This window comes from Aotus nancymaae, unplaced genomic scaffold (assembly GCF_030222135.1).
Source record: "Aotus nancymaae isolate 86718 unplaced genomic scaffold, 86718_ANA_hifiasm-v0.15.2.pri h1tg000025l, whole genome shotgun sequence".
NCBI lineage: Eukaryota > Metazoa > Chordata > Mammalia > Primates > Aotidae > Aotus > Aotus nancymaae.
Genome location: NW_026988438.1, coordinates 5,938,035 through 5,958,471, shown reverse-complemented (window position 1 = coordinate 5,958,471; position 20,437 = coordinate 5,938,035). Strand labels below are relative to the sequence as shown.

General features: G+C 38.6%; 1 protein-coding gene across 1 annotated transcript; it reads left to right on the top strand.

Moving 5' to 3' along the window:
- The first annotated feature begins 7,852 nt into the window (after positions 1-7,852).
- LOC110568985 (developmental pluripotency-associated 5 protein-like) lies at positions 7,853-8,143 on the top strand. Its single transcript, XM_064380292.1, has one exon. The coding sequence runs from the start codon at positions 7,853-7,855 to the stop codon at positions 8,141-8,143; it is 291 nt and encodes a 96-aa protein (XP_064236362.1).
- The last annotated feature ends 12,294 nt before the right edge of the window (positions 8,144-20,437 follow it).

The window sequence follows — 20,437 nt, the reverse complement described above, 5'->3', positions numbered from 1 at the left end:
TACGCTCATCTCCAAGTTGTTGCATTGCTATTTAAGTTTGCATTTGCAAAAACTCTGAAGTAAACAGTTTATATGTCTTTGTTAGCTATACATTTTGTTAGAAGACACCTGCACTTTTAAAATAAACATTTAATTAGAAAAATGTGTGATGCACTTAGGACAGAAAATGAAAAACAAACTAACAAAAAAAACCAGGCCATTGCTTCCAGGTAGCCCCAGGCCCTTGCAGGATCCTGCCGTTAGCTGTGTATCCTTGGATAGGTCACTTTATCACCCTGAGTCTCCGTTTCCTTATCTGTAAAGTGAGACATTTGGATTTCATACTAAAATTGTTTTCAGTTACAAAATTCAATGATTTGATAAACTGTAACAAAGTTTGTCACTGAAAAATATTCCTCTACCAGTAAAATAAAAGCATGTAAAGTCATTCTGAAAACCTTGCCTCAGAAACCTTTTTCTACTTTATGGTAATTAGAATGCACAGTGTAGATCGTCTTTTTCAGATTACATGTTAACTTGAATGAGAAGAAAAATATTATCCTTGAAGATTTATGCAATTACTTTATCAAATGTTCTATTTTCACTCTTGATGAAGGCAAATCCAACTACAGTAAGTTGTCTGCCCGGGCTCATGCACCATTGGTGAACACGCGGTTATGCTTTCTCATTCATCTTATCCCACTTATTTCTCCAACAATGCAGACTGGATTAGCAAGGGTGAACATAACAAGAACTTGTAAAACAAAGTAATAAATCTTTATAACAAGAAAAACTTTGTGTTAAGTATGTAACAAACGGTATTTATAACTGTAGCTAAGGCCAAAACTGTGTAAGTATAAATATCAAGGAGCTTCTGTCATAAAGTTTCCGTGATTTAGAGGAATTTTAAACTCACATCTTAAGAATTTGACAAAAAAGTGTTTTATTTTCAAGCTGTTATTAATTACTAGAATTTTTGTTAATGTATTCAAATCAAGTCCTTCTCTGTAAAAATCTACCAAAACAAGTTGGAATACATAATCAGAAACCATCTTTTTCTTGAAGATTTCTACTTTCTCATTATATAATACATGTTCCTCGCCAAGAGTAAAAAGTAGTGTGTAAGAAGAAACTCAATTATTCTACTACCATTTTTGCAAATATTTTCCCATCTTTTTCCATTTTTTTTAGAAATGTATTTGAATAGTCTACCTTCTGAAATAAAGCATATGTACACATTATTAAAAGAAAACATTTGTATCATACTGTACTTCTAAGTTTATAGCTTGTGTATATATTTATAACATTTTTTATATTTAATAGCCTTTAATTATACAGTTTTTTCCTACTTATCTAAACAATCTCTTTTATAGTTCAGGGATCAAAGCTTTGAATTGATTTGCTGAAAGTCAAAATCATAAGATGATGAAGTTGGAGTTCAAACCTATCCTTATCTTCACACTCCCCATTCTAAAGGCATCTTTTTACATTACCTCCATTTTAAAAATATGACTCCACAATTTTCCACCATATAAATTTTAAAATTTAACTAATTTCCACTTTTGGAAGTTTAGCTTATCTCATTTATTTGTCTCGCAATATTTTTAAAAACATTTTATGCATAAATTATTATCTCAGTCACTGATATTTTCTAAGAATTCATTTCTATGCCATGTACATTTACAGTTATTTATATATAATTGTCTACCAATTTGCACTGTCACAAATGATTTAAGTGTTTCAGAATTTTGAGTGATGATTTCCCCTTATGTGAAAACTTGTGACTCTACAGGTCAGTAGTTTTAAAGTTAGTCAAAAGTATATAATAAGTAACTTCAAACATTACACTGTCAAAGTCACAGGTTTATACTCAAAAATCAAAAGGAAAGATTTTACTATCACACAGGAGTGTGCCATTTCCTATGGAAAATGTAATTCTGGCTATTTGGCATGGATGCAGTAACACATTCTTCAATTAAGCATGAGTGAATGTAGAACTTTTAACATTAAAATCAATGATTACAGAAGGCAAAACTTTTACAAAGTTTTCCACTCCTACAGGAAAAACTTTAATCAAACCATACACACAAATACAAACACAAACACATACCACACATGAGGAAATGAGTACCAGAAAGCACCCAAACGCACCACACGTAGATCAAAGGATCCTCGTAGTCGTAGGACTAACTCAATAAATACCGCTATCAACATACAAAACTTACTACACGTAAGAAAATTTCAAAGTTTTTTTTCCTGAGCGAAGCATTTATAGTTTCAGAATTGTATAGTTTTCATAGATCATCCTTGTTAGATCTTCATTTCTATATAGCCAAAGTCATGGTTGGAAATGACGTCTTTATTGTTACTGTATTTAAAGTTATCGGTCAGCTTTAAATCTTAATTCTGCAAAATCAAACAGTTAACAAACTTATGATTTCTCCTTAGAAACTTTAAAACATGGCATCCTTTGCATGCACAAGTAAAGAAATGTGGAGCTGAGTACAAAAATATTTCGTCAAAAATTTTCTAAGTCTAGAGAATTTTTCTCTCCATTGCTTGAGTAGTGACCTTGTTCTGTTTTCTCCAACGTCATTGAGTGAGAAGGCTCTACCAGTATCTTGCTATAAATTTCATTTAAATTTACTTTGAAGGATTCTAAGCATAAAGAAGATACTGTGTTTTACTTTCAATGATAGAGTATGCACCTATTGTACCTGCTAGTCAGTTATAATGATGGTAAATGTATTATACCGGGCTCTCTGGGATTGCAGGGAAGCCTTATTATAGCTTTTGCTTATACCATGGCGTAAATATTCCCATGAAGATCTTTATACCGTACACAATGTTAGGAAGAGATGTTCATGATCAGATCCAACAGGAGACAGCTTCAGCTTATCACTGTCGCTAACCAAATTAGTTACCAGTTAAAAAACCAGCTGGAGGTATTTAGAGTTTTTAAAGAAAAGCTTAAAATTAACTGTTACATATAGAAAAAATATTAGAAATCAGATCAATTATGTGCTACCCTTCCTATAGGTCAAGCCTTGCTATAAATTAAAATATTTGAAATTACTCTGGCAAGTAATTTTTTATTCCTTAAAATCAGGTATGGCAGCAGCTTATTTTCCCTCTTACTTTGCCTCTTTTCCTTTCTTGTAGGTCCATTTATTTGAAACTTCAAAAGTTCTTTACATTAAAGCATTCTAATTTCCATTTAATCTATTACTTTCACTTTGATGTTGCTTAGTTAATTAAAAGCATTTGGAATCTCAGTTCTATGGAATGTGATTAGGAATGTCATATTTCTTTAGGTTATTTTGTTAACATTTTACACACTGAATTTTGATCAAGTAGTAGTTAATATTTTGTTTATCCATCTGATTCTATGGTAATTGTCATAAAAATATAGCTCTAATTTAAATTAATAATTGATCTAGCAATCGGAAAACTAGCAAATCATTTTATTTAATTAGATCCTTTCATTACAACTGATGTGAAGAAATTTTAAAATATGCTTCATATTTCAGGAAATGTTACGACACTTTAAACTTTGCCTATTGATTTGCTACTAGAGGATGGTAGACCGGGAAAGGGTAACTTTAGTGTGAAACTTCTATATAAAACGTGTTACTGTATTCTCTGAGATCCCATCCATACATAATAGACTATTTTAATCCTATGCTCCTTTTTTGTTTTGTTCTAAACAAGGAATCTGGTGTCACTGGGTTATTGCAGTTTAAGACAGACTGCCTTTGTCCAACCTTTCCCTGTTTGTCAAGTAAATAGTAAATAACTGGACAGTAGTCTTTGTGATGAAAATGATCTTCCAAAATGGTTTCTTCCACAAGTTATCCAAATATGTTTCTGCATACTTAAGCAAGCTAGTATCTCTAGGATAATGGATCTTAGCTACATGACATAAAGTGCTATGGCGTGTGATTAGGAATGTCTTATTTCTTAAGGTTATTTTGTTAACATTTTGCACATTGAATTTTGATCAAGTAGGAGCCAATAATATCTTGTTTATCCATCTGATCACAGGGTAATTGTCATAAAAATATAATGGAATTATAATTTATAATTTATAATTTAATGAAATTTTAAGTTTGTTAACTGTTTCATATTGCAGAATTAAGAATTAAAGCTGACCAATAACCTTAAATTCAGTAGCAATAAAGATGTCAATTCCAACAACTCAGGCTATATAATATGGGTGAAATTATTATTTGAGTTCTATCATGTGTCAAATTCCATGTGAAACTGCTTTTCTTCTAAGACTGAACGAAGAAAAAATTGAATCCCTGAACAGACCAGTACGAGCTCCAAAACCGAATCAGTATTAAGTAGCCTACTCACCAAAAAAAAAAAAAAAAGCCCTGAACCAGAGGGATTCACAGCTAAATTTCACCAGATGCACAAAGAAGAGCTATTACCATTTCTACTGAAACTATTTCAAAAAACATGAAGAGGAGGGACTCCTCCCCAACTCATTGTATAAGGCCAGCATCATCCAGATACCTTACCTGCAGATATACATACGCAAAAAAAGAAAACTTCAGGCCAATGTCCTTGGTGAACATTGATGCAAAAATCCTCAACAAAATACTAGCAAACCAAATCCAGCAGAACAGAAAAAGCTCATCTACACAATCGTAAAGGCTTTATTCCTGGGATGCAAGGTTGGTTCAACATATGTAAAAAAATAAACACGATTCATCACATAAACAGAACTAAACCAAAAAGCACATGATTATCTCAACAGATGTTGAAAGGCTTTTAATAAAATACAACATCTTTCACGTGAAAAACTCTCAACAAACTAGATATTGAAGAAACATACTTTAAAATAGCTATCTATGACAAACTCACAGCCAACATTATACTCAATAGACAAAAGTTGGAAAACTAACTGACACAAGGCAGGCATGCCCTCTCTAACTCTCCTTTTCAACATAATATTAGAAGTCCTGGCCAGGGCAGTCAGGCAAGAGAAAGAAGTTACGGCATCCAAATTGGAAGAGAGGAAGTCAAACTATCCCTTTTGCAAACAACATGATTCCATATCTAGAAAAACCCATAGTCTCAGCCCAAAAGCTTATTTAACTGATAAGCAACTTCTCAACAAAGTTTTAGGATACAAAATTAATCTACAAAAATCACTAGCTTTCCTGTCCTATAACAACAGCCAAGCCAAGAGCCATCAGGAATGCAATCTCATTCACAACTGCCATTAAAAGAATAAAATAGGAATACAGCAAACCAAGGCTGTGAAAAATTTTTACAAGAGGATTACAAAACACTGCTCAAAGAAATCAGAGGTGAAACAAATGAAAAAACATCCCATGCTCATGGATAGAAAGAATCAATACTGTTAAAACTGCCATACTGCCCAAAGCTATTTAAAGGTTTAATGTTATTCCTATCAAACTACGAGTGACATTCTTCACAGAACTACAATAAACTATTTTAAAATTCATATCGAACAACAACAAAAAAAACACAAACAGCCAACACAATCCTAAGTAAAAAGAACAAAGCAGAAAGCATCACACTATCGAACTTCAAACTATACTAAAGGGCTACAATAACCTAAACACAGTATTAGTACAAAAACAGACACAGAGACCAGTGAAACGAAATAGAGAGCTCAGAAATAAGGTTGTACATCTACAATCTTTGACAAACCTAACAAAAAGAAGCCATAGGGAAAAGACTCCCTATTCAATAAATGGTTGATAACCGGCTAGCCATATGCAGAAGACTGAAATTGAAGATTCCTTCCACCATCCACAAAAATCAACTCAAGATGGATTAAAACCCAAAAGTATAAAAACCCTGGAAAACAACTTAAGCAATACCATTCTGGACATACGAATGGGCAAAGATTTCATGACAAAGACACCAAAAGCAGTTGCAACAAAAGCAAAAACTGGCAAATGAATCTAATTAAACTAAAGAGCTTCTACACAGCAAAAGAAACTATCATCAGTAAACACACAACCTACAGAAGGGGAGAAAATATTTGCAAACTATGCATTTGAGAAAGGTCTAATAACCAGAATCAATAAGGGACTTAAACAAATTTAGAAGAAATAAAACAAACAACCCCATTAAAAAGTGAGCAAAAGACACAAACAGATACTTTTCAAAAGACATGCATACTGCCAACAAGCACATGAGAAAAAGGTCCATATCACTGATCCTTAGAGAAATGCAAATAACACCACAATACCATCTAACATTAGTCAGAATTATTATTATTAAAAAGTCAAAAAACAGATACTGGCGAGGCTGTGGAGGAAAACAGAACACTTACACACAGTTGGTGGGAGTGTAAATTAATTCAACCATTGTGGAAAGCAGTGTGATGATTCCACAAAGACCTGAAAACAGAACCACCATTTGACCCACGAATCCATTACTGGGTATATACCCAAAGGAATATAAATTGTGCTGTCCTCAAGACACATGCACATAATGTTCATTACAGCACTATTCACAGTAGCAGAGACATGGAATCAACCTAGATGCCCAAAAGTGTTAGACTGGATAAAGGAAATGTGATACATATACACCGTGGAATACTATGCAGCCATAAAAAAGAATGAGATTATGTCCACTGCAGGAACATGGACGGAGCTGAAGGCCATTATCCTTAGCAAACTAACACAGATATAGAAAACAAGGCCGATGTTCTCTCTTAAAAGTGGGAGCTCAATGATGTGAATGCATGGACACAAAGAGGTCAACAGACACTGGGCCTACCTGAGGGAGGAGGTAGGGAGGAGAGAGAGCATCAGAAAAAGTAACTATTGGCTACCAGGCTTAGTACCCGGGTGATGAAATCATCTGTGCAACAAACCCCTGTAAGAGTTTAGCTATGTCACAAACCTGCACGTGCGCCCCTGAGCCTAAAAGTTAAAAAAATACACTGCTTTTCTTTGACAAATAAAGAAACCACAGTATGCAGCCCATGTTTATTTATATGCTAGTTGCCTATTCCTTGCATATCTACAGAAATTCACATAATTTTAGAAGTTTGTGTTTCTAAATTTAAATCAAATTTAGAAATTTGGAGCTACCAAAATAAGTTTGAATATGGAAAGTATTGGGATGTTATCTCCTCGCAATCATATGTAAACACTAGTTATGAATATACTTTTTTCAGTCATCCACCAATCATAACAACATACTCTTTTTAAAATTATTTTTTCCAAGGATCATGCTGAAGTATTTGACTGATATTTTACATAGAGCCACAAGGGAGAGAAAGAAAGCTAAAATGGGAAGCATCAAATATTTTAAAAGCATGGATTTCCTTTAGTGAATTCCAAAAAGCAACACAGCATTAGGAACTCTGTCCTCTGGAAAATCTTGGAGACATGAAGATGTCCCAATATGAACAGTCTTACTCTCTTGTAAGTGTCCTACCACACAGAACTTTAACTTAGGTAATTTACTTTACTTAATTAAATGAGTCAAACATTCAGATGTTTCTATATGAGCCTTACCAGGGCCCTACTTGTCATCAGGAAAATTTCTGAAGAATGGAACAGAACAAAACTCCTATTATGTCGAGAAGAAAGTAGCGTGTACCCAAAGGAAGAAAGAAAGAACGTAAAAGAGAAAGAGACAAAGACATACAGAGAGGGAGAGAGAGGAAGGTTGAGACAGAGGGAGGGGAGGGAGGGAGGGAGAGAAGGGGAAACCGAGGGAATGAGGAAGTAAAGCTGACCACGATTCAAGTAGATTTAACATGAGAAAATAAAAAAAAAAAAAACTGAGGCTAGAAAACGCACAAAGTGGAGCTCTGAGGCGCGGCCAGGCCTGGCTTGCGCTGGAGCGTGGTTTTGCTGGCGAGGGTCATAAGATGGGAACGCTCCCGGAACGTAGAACTATCCCGCCGTGGGTGAAAGTTCCCGAAGACCTGAAAGATCCAGAAGTGTTCCAGGTCCAGACGCGGCTGCTGGAAGCCATGTTTGGCCGGGACGGATGTCGAATCCCTTACATCGAGCAGGTGAGCAAGGCCATGCTCGAGCTGAAGGCTCTTGAGTCTCCAGACTTCACCGAGGTCGTGGTTTATGGCTCCTATATATACAAGCTCCGGGCCCAGTGGATGCTCCAGTCTATGGCTGAGTGGCATCGCCAGCGCCAGGAGTGAGGGATGCTCAAACTTGAGGAAGCCCTGAATGCCCTCGAACTAAGCCCCTGGATGAAGTGAACCAGCTTCCAACCAGGATGAAGGCCAGGATGGAGAGGTTAGTTTGTGGCCAGCGTTGGAGTGATTTCTCCAACTTGGTTTAAAATCTGTTCCAGCCTGAGAAGTTGAGGGAAAATCATCTGTTTAGGGGTCTCTACCTCGGGTCTGAGTCTTGTTGTGAATATTTTTGATGGTTGCCAATAAAAGTTTTTCTTCCCCATTTTAAAAATTAACAATAAAGTTTTAAATCAGTAAGTAAAAAAAGAAAAGAAAATGCACAAAGTGAAGGAGGTTTTTACAAGATTACGTGGTTTATGATAAACTATGGTGAACAATGAAAGTTGAAGATTAAAAGGTGTGAAATGGACTTTATTTTTCTTATTCTAATGGTAATGATGCAACTTCTGATCAAAAACAGTCTTAAAGAGAGTCAAATAACAGATGGGCTTATCAGGTGTTAGCCCTCCATAACCTATCACGCTTTTCAGGCACAACCAAAAAAGCAGTTGGAAAAGCATCCACCCGTTACCTGCATGCAACAGAGCTCTGAGAAATCAGCCTTTGATCAAAGAATTATAGTCCTCAAAGTCTAAATGCCTACCTAGCTCTTTCAAATTATTGTATGTTCTGTTAGAAATCAGTTTTCTTTCTTGCCTTTCATGCGTTATTATCTCATATTAGTTCAATTTTCCTTTATCTTGCTTCTAGGTTTTTCGTACCCACCCAACCTTTTATTTTATGAAGGCCTCTATTATTTTACATAATTATCACTACAATAATACAAATGAGTTTATCCAACTTGTTTCTCAGTCTTCTTTTCTCCATGAGCTTGGTAATTAATTTATGACCATCATGTCTTTCACGAATCTAGCTCCATCCATGAACCATGAATATTCTCCTGTATTTATCATGCTGGACTCAAATCAGTTTCCTTAGAATTTTTTGGCATCAAGACATGAAATAAAAATTATAGTATCACAGCTATATCCCATATCTTTATGAAATAAGGTGGCTTCCCTCGGAGCCACCAGTGCTGCTGTGTCGTAAGATCTGAGAGATACTCCCCTTATTATTTCTGAAAAAACCACAAACTTATTTCAACTATACATTCTATGTGACTTGTGTTTTTTTCCCCAAAGGTAATTTCCCTTTACTTAAAATCCGACACATTTTTTATTCATTTGTTTCTACATTCATCCAAAACATGCTAAGTTTTTTATATTGCCATGTTCTTTGTAAAGACTGGAAATATGACATGAATAAAGAGGTCCTTTGCCTCATGAGATGATAAATCTACACTCTGGAAATGAAGACAGATTTTGAACAAGTAATTCTATGTGTGATAAATGCAATAACAAAGTGTGCTGTAAGTGCTTTGCAAACAAAATTTAAGAAGTCAAATTTGGTCCTAAGTTCTATATTAAGGAGATTTATTCCTATTTAATTAGGTAAGAAACACTGAAGGAAGAGGTTGCCATTAAGATAGCAGTCAGGGCTGGGCGTGGTGGCTCTGGCCTGTAAACTCAGCATTTTGGGAAGCCGAGGTGGGTGGATCACAAGGTCAGGAGTTAGAGACCGGCCTGACCAACATGGTGAAACTCCGTCTCTACTAAAAATACAAAAATTAGCCAGGTGTGGTGGTGCCCACCTGTAATCCCAGCTACTCAGGAGGCTGAGGCAGGAGAATCACTTGAACCTGGGAGGCGGAAGGTGCAGTGAGCCAACAAGATCGTGCCACTGCACTCCAGCCTGGGTGACAGATCGAGACTCTGTCTCAAAACAAAAAATAACAAAACAAAAAAGATAGCAGTCAGGATTGACTACATATGAGAGTCAGTAGAAAATAAAAATCAGGGGTACTTATTCAAAAATTATTACAAATTTTAAGACTGCAATAGCATATCATTAAACCAAGTGTGGGATCCCTAAAATGTGAGGACCTGTGCGAATACACACATCACATGCCATGAAGTCAGCCCTCATGCCTATAAAGCATCCAGGTATATGTGTCAAACAGGCAGTACAGTATTCAAGTCTGGAGCTCTAGAGAAATATCTTGTTACAGACATTTGCAAGTTGTGACAGATTAAACATGGCCATGAATTGTCACCCTACAAAAATCAAGAAATAGGGTTTATCTTCCTCTTTGAATGTGAGCTGGCTCTATGATGGTGTAATCAATACAATGATGTGAAAGTGATATTGTGGTAGTTCTAGGCCTAACCTTTAAAAGCAATGCTTTTTCTCTCTTGAAATGCTCAAAGTTGGGACACTTTACTCCAGAACCCAGAGGCTAAATGGATGTTCACTTTTAGATGACAGCCCCAGCCGTCCTAGCCAAAAGGCAGCATCAAGTATCACCCATATGAGTGAGCCATTTAGATGTTCCAGTGCAATTGAGCAGAAGAAACACCCAGCTGAACCTAGTCAATCCACAGAACCATAAGAGATAATGAAATTGTTTTAGGCCATGAATTTTGCAGTGATATACAGCAATAATTACCAAAACAGAAATTAGTGAGGTGCCAAAATAACACAAAGCTAAAACACTTGGCATTGGCTTTGGACCTAGAAATCAGGTAGAAGGTAGTATAATGCAGACTGCTAGTGAGAAATGGAAATATAGGGATGAAAATGTAATTTGATGCTGGAAAGGGGGAAGAGGGCTTATGTTTTTTGTGGAAACACAAAAAAATAGAAAATTAAGCAAGTGAGATTTATTTTTTTATTTTTCTGAGTAGCTTAGCATGTAGAATACTGAACGTGCCAACTGTTTTATGTCAATAAAATAAGGTACACATAGAGAGAGGAACTTTTAAAAAAATAGCTTTCAAGCAGGATCTAGAGAGAGTATTTCTTAACCAAGACTTGTTGGGAATTTTTCTTATTCCCAATCTCCATCAACAACAGTCTCTCAAAGTAGGTTTGAGAGAAATTACTTTAGGACAAAGATCAAATCAAATCCAAGGCACTCTCAGTAAATATGCAGTTTCAAAGTCAAGACCTCAGATATGTGGCTACAAGAACTTTCTGTTAAAAACTCAGGAAGATTTGACATTTCTTAAAAACTCCACTGTGTCTCTTTGAAACTTTCTTCTAGACAATGGGGCTTCTAAAACTCTGTCCAAAGTAGGGAAAAGCTTTTTACAAAGACATTTTGGTGTTACTTTTGTCTAGGAAGATGGCTTATATTTTTATCCTCAGGAAAACCACCAAGTATCTATAGGAATTGTACTGGCTTGTACACACACACACAAAAGTGGTAGTTCAAAATTAAGAGATCTTTGAGATACCCAATTTTCAACAAAAAGAACACATTCTGAGAAAATCATTCAGCTACACATGTGGGCTCTTTCTTAGTGAAAAAGGAGACCCAAATTGAAGCGCCAGGAGCCCAGAGGAAAAAGCTAAGAGGCAAAGAAAATCAACCTAAGAAAGCTGGAAGAAATCCTAACCAAGGAACCAACATCTGCTCACTTAAATTTCAGGATGTTTATGAACCAGTGACTGCTATTTGCACTGTAGTTTTGGAATGCATGTGTCTATCAAATTCTGTCCTTGTCTCACTATTACTTATTGAGTTTGTGGGGACCAGATAACTTGTTTTCTAGTTCATCTCTCTTCCTCTCAAGAGGAGCCCGAGGTGCCTCATTCACACCTGATAATGAAATGCTGGACACTAAACCTAATGCAGTCACAAATTGATGGAGGGTCATGGGGAGTGGTCAGGGTATTTTGCATGTAGAATGAATTTAAATAATTTATGACTGAGGGATCACTCTTGTGGGCTTAAGGTGACCAAACAAGTTTTATTATTCTTTCCATCAACATGTGGCATTTATTTTCATTCCCTCTTGAATCTGGGTTGGCCCTGTGACAGCTTAACAAATAGAATGTGGTGGAAGTGATGATATACCAGTTACAGACACATTTTTTAAGAGGATCTCACCATCTATTTCCCCCTCTAGGGTTTCTCCCTCTTGGAGCAATTCTTGGAACTCAGCCATCATGCTGTGAGGAACCCAAGCCACATGTACAGGACACATGTTGATGAGCCAACTGACAGTCTCAAGCAAACTATGCCAATAACCAGCATCAAATGCTGCCATGTGAATTGAAATCTTGGCTGTCTCAGCACAATTGAGCCCACAGATGATGCAGCCAAATCCAACTTTACACGAATAAAGCAACCCTGTTTAGTCTGGTCAACACCAAGAAGAGTGAGAAATAATAAAATAGTTAAGCCAGTAAATTTTGGAGTGGTCTGTTATACAATAATACATAATTAAAAGAGGAGTCAGCTGTGTATAGAAGTCAATGAAACCATGAGATGGTTGAGACAATAAATAGGTGACATGAAAGAAAAAGGGCTATCTTAGTCTGTTATCTGTTACCTGAATTCCATAGACTGAGTAATATATAAAGAAAATAAATTAATTGCTTACAGTTCTGAGGCTGATAAGTCTGAGAGCATGGTGCTAGCATCTGGTGAGGCCTTCTTGCTGTGTAATCTCATGGCAGGAGAGTAGGAGGACAAGTGGGTACCTGCAAAAGGGAATGTATGAGGTGCTGAGCTGGCTTTATTACAACGTGCTTTTGAGATAACTAGTGATTCTGATGATAGGATCTTAACCCATTCATAAGGGTGGTGCCCATAATTTGATTACCTCTTAAAGGCCCCACATCTTAATACTTTTACAATGGCAATTAAATCTCAACATGAGTTTCAGTAGAGACAAACATTCAAACCATCAGGGGCTTAGAATAGAATCCTAGGACTTGTAAAATTGCCAAAGGAGACAGCTACAGAATCGGTGACGTATGTTTATAAAAGTAAAAAGAAATCCAGAACAGTCAGTGACCTGTGAGACAAAGGAAGAGAGTGACCGAAGATGTGAGTGCCAATGAGAGATCAAATGACATACAGCTAATAGTTACTTGTTCCATTAAATGACAAAGAAGATAAAGGTGACCATAGCAAAAACGGAATTTCAAACTGTTATGGAGGAAGTCAGACTGGAATCAGAGAGGTACCTGAAGAATGACAGGGAATGAGTAGAGAGGAACAGAAAGTATAGGTTCTTTTGAAGAGCCAGGAAAGGTGGCATGAAGAAACTCATTATCTTTTTCTCTCTGGCTCTCATTCTCACTGGGTGTGGGGGTAGGGGGGGAATGAGAAAGAGAGAGAGAGGTGGAGAGAAGGAAGAAGAGAGGGAAATCTTGAAATATTAAAATTATCATTAAATAGTGAGAAGGAAAAACAATATAAAAGATAGGTAAGAGAAAAATATAATATTTAACTATTTCCAGAAAGGATCCTCAAACCAAAGAACATCCATTTAGTCACTATGACTATTGTTCAAACAGAGTAACCTCAAAATAACACTTGCTTTCAAGCAGACTTTGTAATAGCTGAATAATCATGGATTCAAAGGAAATTATTTCCCCGACATGTCAAAATGAACTTGTTTAAATCTTTTAAATTTGTAGGCAGTTTCTTTCTTCTAAAGTGAACAATGGTATTTACCTTTTGGGTAGAAAATGCCTTATTTTCAGAAGTATTGCTTGAGTAATATTAACAATTAGGAAATGTCTACTTGCTGATATGAGACTATACAAAATATTTGCTTGACAAACTTCTGAGGGCTCTGTAATATTGTGGTGATATCAGATAATGCCCTTCCCAAATGCGTCTGCTCATCAGTGAATTTACGTGCATGCACAACAGCCTCCTGGGAGCAGAATGGCTTGTACCCGTTTCTGTCTCTGAGTGTTTCAAAGATATGGAAGCATGTTTCATGAAGTATCGTGGAATAGCAAAGAAAACCAGCACCAAAAGGGCCAAAAAGGCATGGAATGGTGCTAGACCAGTGACTTGGGATCAACACAGGACGTGATTAGAGAGAAGAGCTTCCTGTGCAAACTATGTGGCTTGATGCAAGAAGCTATCCTGATCTAGATGCCCTGGTACTGAGGGGAGCGACCTTGGAAAAATTACTGAGAGGGTGTGAAGTGAAAGATGTGTTACACCAATGGCTAGTAAGTCATTCTTCAGAGTGAAGGCAGCTGTACTACGTAAACCTTCAAAAAGGGAGATGCATCCTCCCTTGTTCCTGGCCATCTTGCATTTCAGGAAATCAGTATGCTCCAAGTTGAGTGAGTCGGGCCACTGTCACAAAAGGTTAATGGTGCCAGATTTCAGCAATCCTGGAGTTATCATAAAGTCCATTTTTTTTTTCATTAATTTAGGGAGCGCCCTCTGGTTTATAATGATAAAATCATTGCATCCATTTGTAGGAAGAAATGTATTTTCCAATCCATTATGGTTTTCAGGGGATGAACAGAATTACTAGTGCTGTATGTGAAAATAATGCCACACCATTAAGAATTTAAGTGAAAAGGAAGTATCTAAGGCACTGGAATCTTTGTACAACTTAGTATTTTAGATAAATTTGAAATTTAGAAATGCTTTAAAATATGGGTAAACTCTCCAAGTGTGAGTTTACAAAAAAAAAAAAAATTCCAAGGTTTTCAGCAATGACTTTTCTTATGTAAACACCAAGTAAGACACAGAGGTACTTATCAACAACCTGACTCCTGTAGGAGGCATTTGGCAACATATTCAAGCTATATACAAGGCATTTGAGGTCGGGGCATGGAAAAATACTGAGGCACTGTGTATGTTACTTGTGCATGGAATGAAATTCCTTGACCCTGAAAACAGGACAGGGAGTGGAGTGTGTGGCGTGATAAGGAACGCTAAAAACAGCCTCCCGAGAATGCAGCTTGAATGTCGTGCAAGGTCACAGGTGCCTCTGCAACCCACCTCAAATGACCATCTAGTAGATGTTTGTAGCTAATACAAGCCCTTTCGATAAGTACTTAGTGGAAGAAAGCTGTGGCAGACTCTCTGGAGGAGCTACTCCCTGGCCCCGGCTCAGCTGGAACCGTCTGAGTACTTCGTTCACAGCGTTCACTGCAAGCTATAAGCTCTGCAACTGGATGTGATCACCTTGAATTTATGTGTGAAGGTGGAGAGGTCATCAGTTGTCAAGGAATCCCACTAAGGGACAGTCCTGACTCCTATCAGGAGGACGGGACGCATTTGTAAGATATCAGGCTGGGTTATCATGGGTGAAAAAATGACCAAAGAGCAGAAAGTATTTTTCACAACAGCGCAACAGCTATTTAAGGCTATTCAGTGCACTGCAGAGCCTGGAGCTCTGCACCAGCTTATACTCTTAATTTGGCAGGAATGCCCTTGGTTTCCTGATCAAGGAACCTTAGATTTAGAGTTACGGGAGCAGGTAGGTCGCTATCTGCAAAGAGGCTATGAGCATGGTCATTTTACTAATGTTACTGTTTTGACCACCTGGGCTCTGGTACGCTCTGTGTTGTATTCTCTTTACCAGATTGTGGTGAGTCAAACCGCCCATCTTGTCCACCTGAGGGGAATTCAGGAGATTTAAAGAGAAGGAAAAACAGGAACCAGAACAACAGGGAGAGACTTGTCTCCCTGCTTCATTCCCTTCTATGGGGAATAAGAGGTTTTTTTCTATTGAGGATAAGGACGGACCACAGCCTTTTCCTCCACCCTTAAAGACCTGTATCTGTTGGCAATGCTCAGGCAACAGCACCTCCCGTCCCCCTTGAGGAGACTGGAGGCTGCCCAAGGGACAGTTCTTGGATAAGATGCCCGGTCAGCGAACATCTATATGATTTGGTGGCCGCGTCCCCTTAACAAACTTCCCTGCTGGAGGGGTGCCCCGAGGAAGGAAGGAAAGTGGCTGATTATGATTGTCTTCCTAATATGCAAGTTCCCACTCCCTACTTCCAGCATCAGCCTTTCTGGCCTTGCCTTTTTTCTGTTTCCCTGGAGTATAAGGGAAAGGTGCATGCTGCCTCCTGGGTTTTATCCCAGAGAGCTCTGGCTTTCTTGCTGCCCACAGAGGCCTGGGGCTGGAGAGTTGCTAAGATGTCATGGAATGCCCACTTAGTCACTGGCAGTCTAGGCAAGTTGCCCCTTTCTGGGTTTGTGGTGACGGAGGGGAAGCCAAGAGGCATAGACCGAGTTCCCAGGTGGCTGCAGGCAGCTCCAGCCCGGTCCTGAGAATCCTCCTCGCCATGGTCACGCGCTTTAGTAACCGTGCCCAGAAAGTGGCCTGCTGCTTGCTGTGCTGCTGCTTTTCCTACCTCTGACCTTCCCTGCCACCCCTCGCATGTCTCAGCTGACCAACAATTCCTTGTCTTCCCTGGCCCCCTGGAGAAAGGGCTAAGAAACAGTCCATGTGCTCCCTGACCTTACTAGCCTAAGGTGGGCAGAGGAGTGTGGAGCAGCCTAGGGTACAGAGCTCTGGGGGAGAAGCCCGCTAATAAGGGGCGCTCTCCTGTAGCCACACGGTACATGCTAACTAGGCTGAGGTGGACGAGCTCTGCCAGCTGCTGTCATCTTCAGAAGATAGACGCAGCAGTAAGGAATGTTTGTTTCACTTTTTTATAAAATGTTTAAAAACACCGTGGCTGGGACACTTCACAGCAGACCCCGTGCTGCATGTCTGCTCCTCCCCTGACCCTCTCTGCTTGCGGGTAGTAAAAATGATAAAAAGCCCAGCATATTTTCAGTACCTTACCTAACAGCGTCGGCTCCAAGCGTAGGCGATCTGGAGAATGAGGGGAGTGGTCTTCTCCCAGCCTGTTACGCTGTTGCCTCCTGCCTTCGTGCTTATACACACACTCTACCACCTGGTCATTCCCAGGCCTCTTGCTGCCACGTGTAGTCTTCCTTCCTGCCTCTCAGGCTAAGAGTAGCAACAGGTGGCAGGCTGTTAGAAAGAGAGGCTGCCTAATGAGCCCGGCGCAGATGGGACGAAACCAGCCACAGCCTGCTTTCCCGAGCTCACTTCTAAGGCATTCCAGCTAAAGGCTAATGCAAGAAAATGGCCAGCACCTAAAGACTTTAAAAAAAAATTTTTTTTTATTTCTTTTTCTTCTTTTTACATGCAACAGCTAATTCAATGCAGGTTTATTATCCTGGCAACTTTCAAGGGCCAGAATATGGTAAAAATCACTTAAAATATCCATCCCTTCCATGCCTTAGTTTAACAGGTAGGCTTTATCTTTTGCCCCGTCTGTATTTTTTGTGTTGTGTACCTGTCTCATAGCCCTTCAAACATACACAAAAGACCACAGACTTAATAGCGTCTCTTCTCATAAGGGGGCCCTGATGTTGCGTCCAGTTATCAGGATATCACCCTGCTACTCTTTTCCTACGATTAAGCAGGGAACAATTTCATACTCTCCTAGCTTGTGATCTTAATTGGCAAGTAGCAATGGCTGACTTTATTATTAGTAATAGCAGCTTCTATTTACCAGCGTCTAAGCTTCTGAACTTTTTACAAACTATGACTGTTAAATTTGAATCCATTGTTGTCTCTGAGCCCTGGCTTCACCCCACTACTGTCTTTACAGATGGTATAATAAAAACAAGACAGGTATAACGTGGAAAAATGGCATGCAAAACTAGCAGCACAAAATCCAGGAACATTTTTAAACTATGCAACAAGTGGAGTTAGGTGTCCTAATATTGACTTTACAAACTTTCCTTCACCAAAACATAGTTAGTGATTCTGCTTATGCGGTGTATAGCATTACTCATTTAGATCTTGCACATGTGGAGGACATTACTAATGAATCTCTACTAGCTTGCTTTCTTGCAGTGCAAAAGCTCCTCTGTCCGCCATCACCATCTTTACATCACACACATTCGCTCTCATTTTAGGTTACCTGGCCCCTTATCAGAAGGGAACGCTCCAGCTGATGCTCTGGTACAACCACAAATATGAATTACAGACTTTCCTGCTTTTTTGTGAGCTCAAGCTGATCATGTTTTTTTTTTTTTTTCCATTAGAACACTCTCAGTCTTAAACAACAGTTTCATTTAACACTTCCTCAGGCTCACCTGATTATTAAAACATGTCCTGATTGCCAACAACATTCTCTCTCCCCTTTGTCCTTAGGGCTTGGTGCCAGCCTATGAGGTTTGGTACCTAATTCTATCTGGCAAAGTGATGTTACTCAGTGCCCACCCTTTGGATGTTTTAAATTCCTCCACATTACCATGGACACTTAAATGGCTTTAACACATGCTACCCCCTGGACAGGAGAAAAAAAACTAAAGATGCAATTGTTCATTTGTTTGAATCTATTATGACTTTAGGCCTTCCACAAACTATAAAAACTGATAATGGACCTCACTATCATAGTTCTGGATTTGCATATGCATTACAACTTTGGCACATACAACCCAAACCTGGCATTCCCTATAATCAACCAGTCAGGCCATTAGTAATTGAACTCATTAAACTTTTAAAGTCTATCTTAATAAACAAAAAAGGGGGAATATGGGGTTCTCTCCTTGAGAACAGGAGCTGTCTTTGGAGAATCCACCAGCAATGATGGTGATGACTTGGAAGGCACCTGACATTACTTGAGGACCACTAAAGAGACTGGATCAATAAGCAACTGCAACGGCAGAGAACCAGCTTCTTATGTATCTGGTGGTAACTGGAGAAACTTCTGAGAGAGTAAGACAGACATGGATGTTAGGGTGGCTGGTAATTCTTGTTCTTTGCCAAGTGGGATCAGCTCAAGAACATGTTTATTGGAGTTATGTTCTAAATCCTCCTGTTTTTAATGTTATTACATGTTGGGATGCTGACCCACCTTTGTCATCTAATGATACTTCTTGGACAGAAGGTCGATAGATGCCCCTGTCATACACTTTAACTGAAAATTTGAGATGGATTAAACTTAATGACTCCTTGACTTTATGGTCTAGTAATCCCCCTCTTTCTTTTTCCACGATACCACAAGACTAGTATGTTACTCTCATTCCTCAGGAGTATCTTTACTATCAGCCCAAAAGAGATGCTAAGCTTGCAAATTTGACCTTTATTTCTGCTGTTACTACTAATCTTACTAAGGTTTCTAATGAAGCTACACAAATGCCTGATCTTCCTATATGACATCCGAGTAGGGACTGAAGATATAAGTTTGAGGCCGTTAATCTCTGTGCAGACAGCCTGTGCCATGCCAAGGGCCTCTGTTTGACAATAACACTTTACTTAATTGGGGTCTCTATGGTTATCTTATGTTTGCAAATCAGACTTGGATTTGGGAGTCCCTCCAATAATTCTATCACCTGGTCAGAGTATGGGCTTTCAGGACCAATATTACAACTAAAAGGGAAACAAGCTTTGAACCCTGCTTATACCCAAATTTGGAGACTAGGACTTCCCTTTTTTTTCTTTTTTTGAGCCAGAGTTTCACTCTTGTTACCCAGGCTGGAGTGCAATGGCACGATCTAGGCTCACCGCAACTTCCACCTCCTGGGTTCAAGCAATTCTCCTGCCTCAGCCTCCCGAGTAGCTGGGACTACAGGTGTGCGCCACCATGCCCAGCTAATTTTTTTTTTTGTATTTTTAGTAGAGACAGGGTTTCACCGTTTTGACCAGGAGAGTTTCGATCTCTTGACCTCGTGATCCACTTGCCTCAGCTTCCCAAAGTGCTGGGATTATAGGCGTGAGCCACTGTGCCCAGCCGGACTTCCCCTTTTTAAACAAATTCTTTCACATGGTGAGTACATTACTAGTGGTGGCAACTATATCCTCTCTTTGCAGAATAATATTACTGACACAGTCTTGATTTGTACTACGCACCCTTATATACTTTTGTTTGGGCAAGGTGTTCCTCATATAGAGCAGAATCAGTCCTTTTACAGAATTAAAGTCTCTTCCAGTAGCTGGTATGCTACATGCTTATCTCATCAAAATGTTATACAGTCAAATATAACCTATGTCATAATCTTAATATAATGAGCAGAATTGTGGCTCCCTGTAAGTTTAACCTAGAACTGGGAAGGAGATTCCACCTTGCGGTTATTTAGAAAAGCACATCTGCAAGAAGCTTATCACAACCATTTGCCTTCTTAAATTTCCACTTTTGAGTGTGAATTAAAGAAACCACTTGAAGAATGGTCAAAGCAATTACAAGAAGGCTTTTAATGGTTAAACCCAAATGGTTGTTTGGGTTAAACATACGCATTTGGGTGATGGCTGCTATACTTACTCTTTTTTGTATCTGTCTGCTAGGCATTTGGAGATAGCTCTGTGCTGCCACCCGACGCATCTATAACCAGGGAAGAACGATAGAAGATTACCTTGCATTGGATGACCAGCATGCTCTAAGAATTAAGGA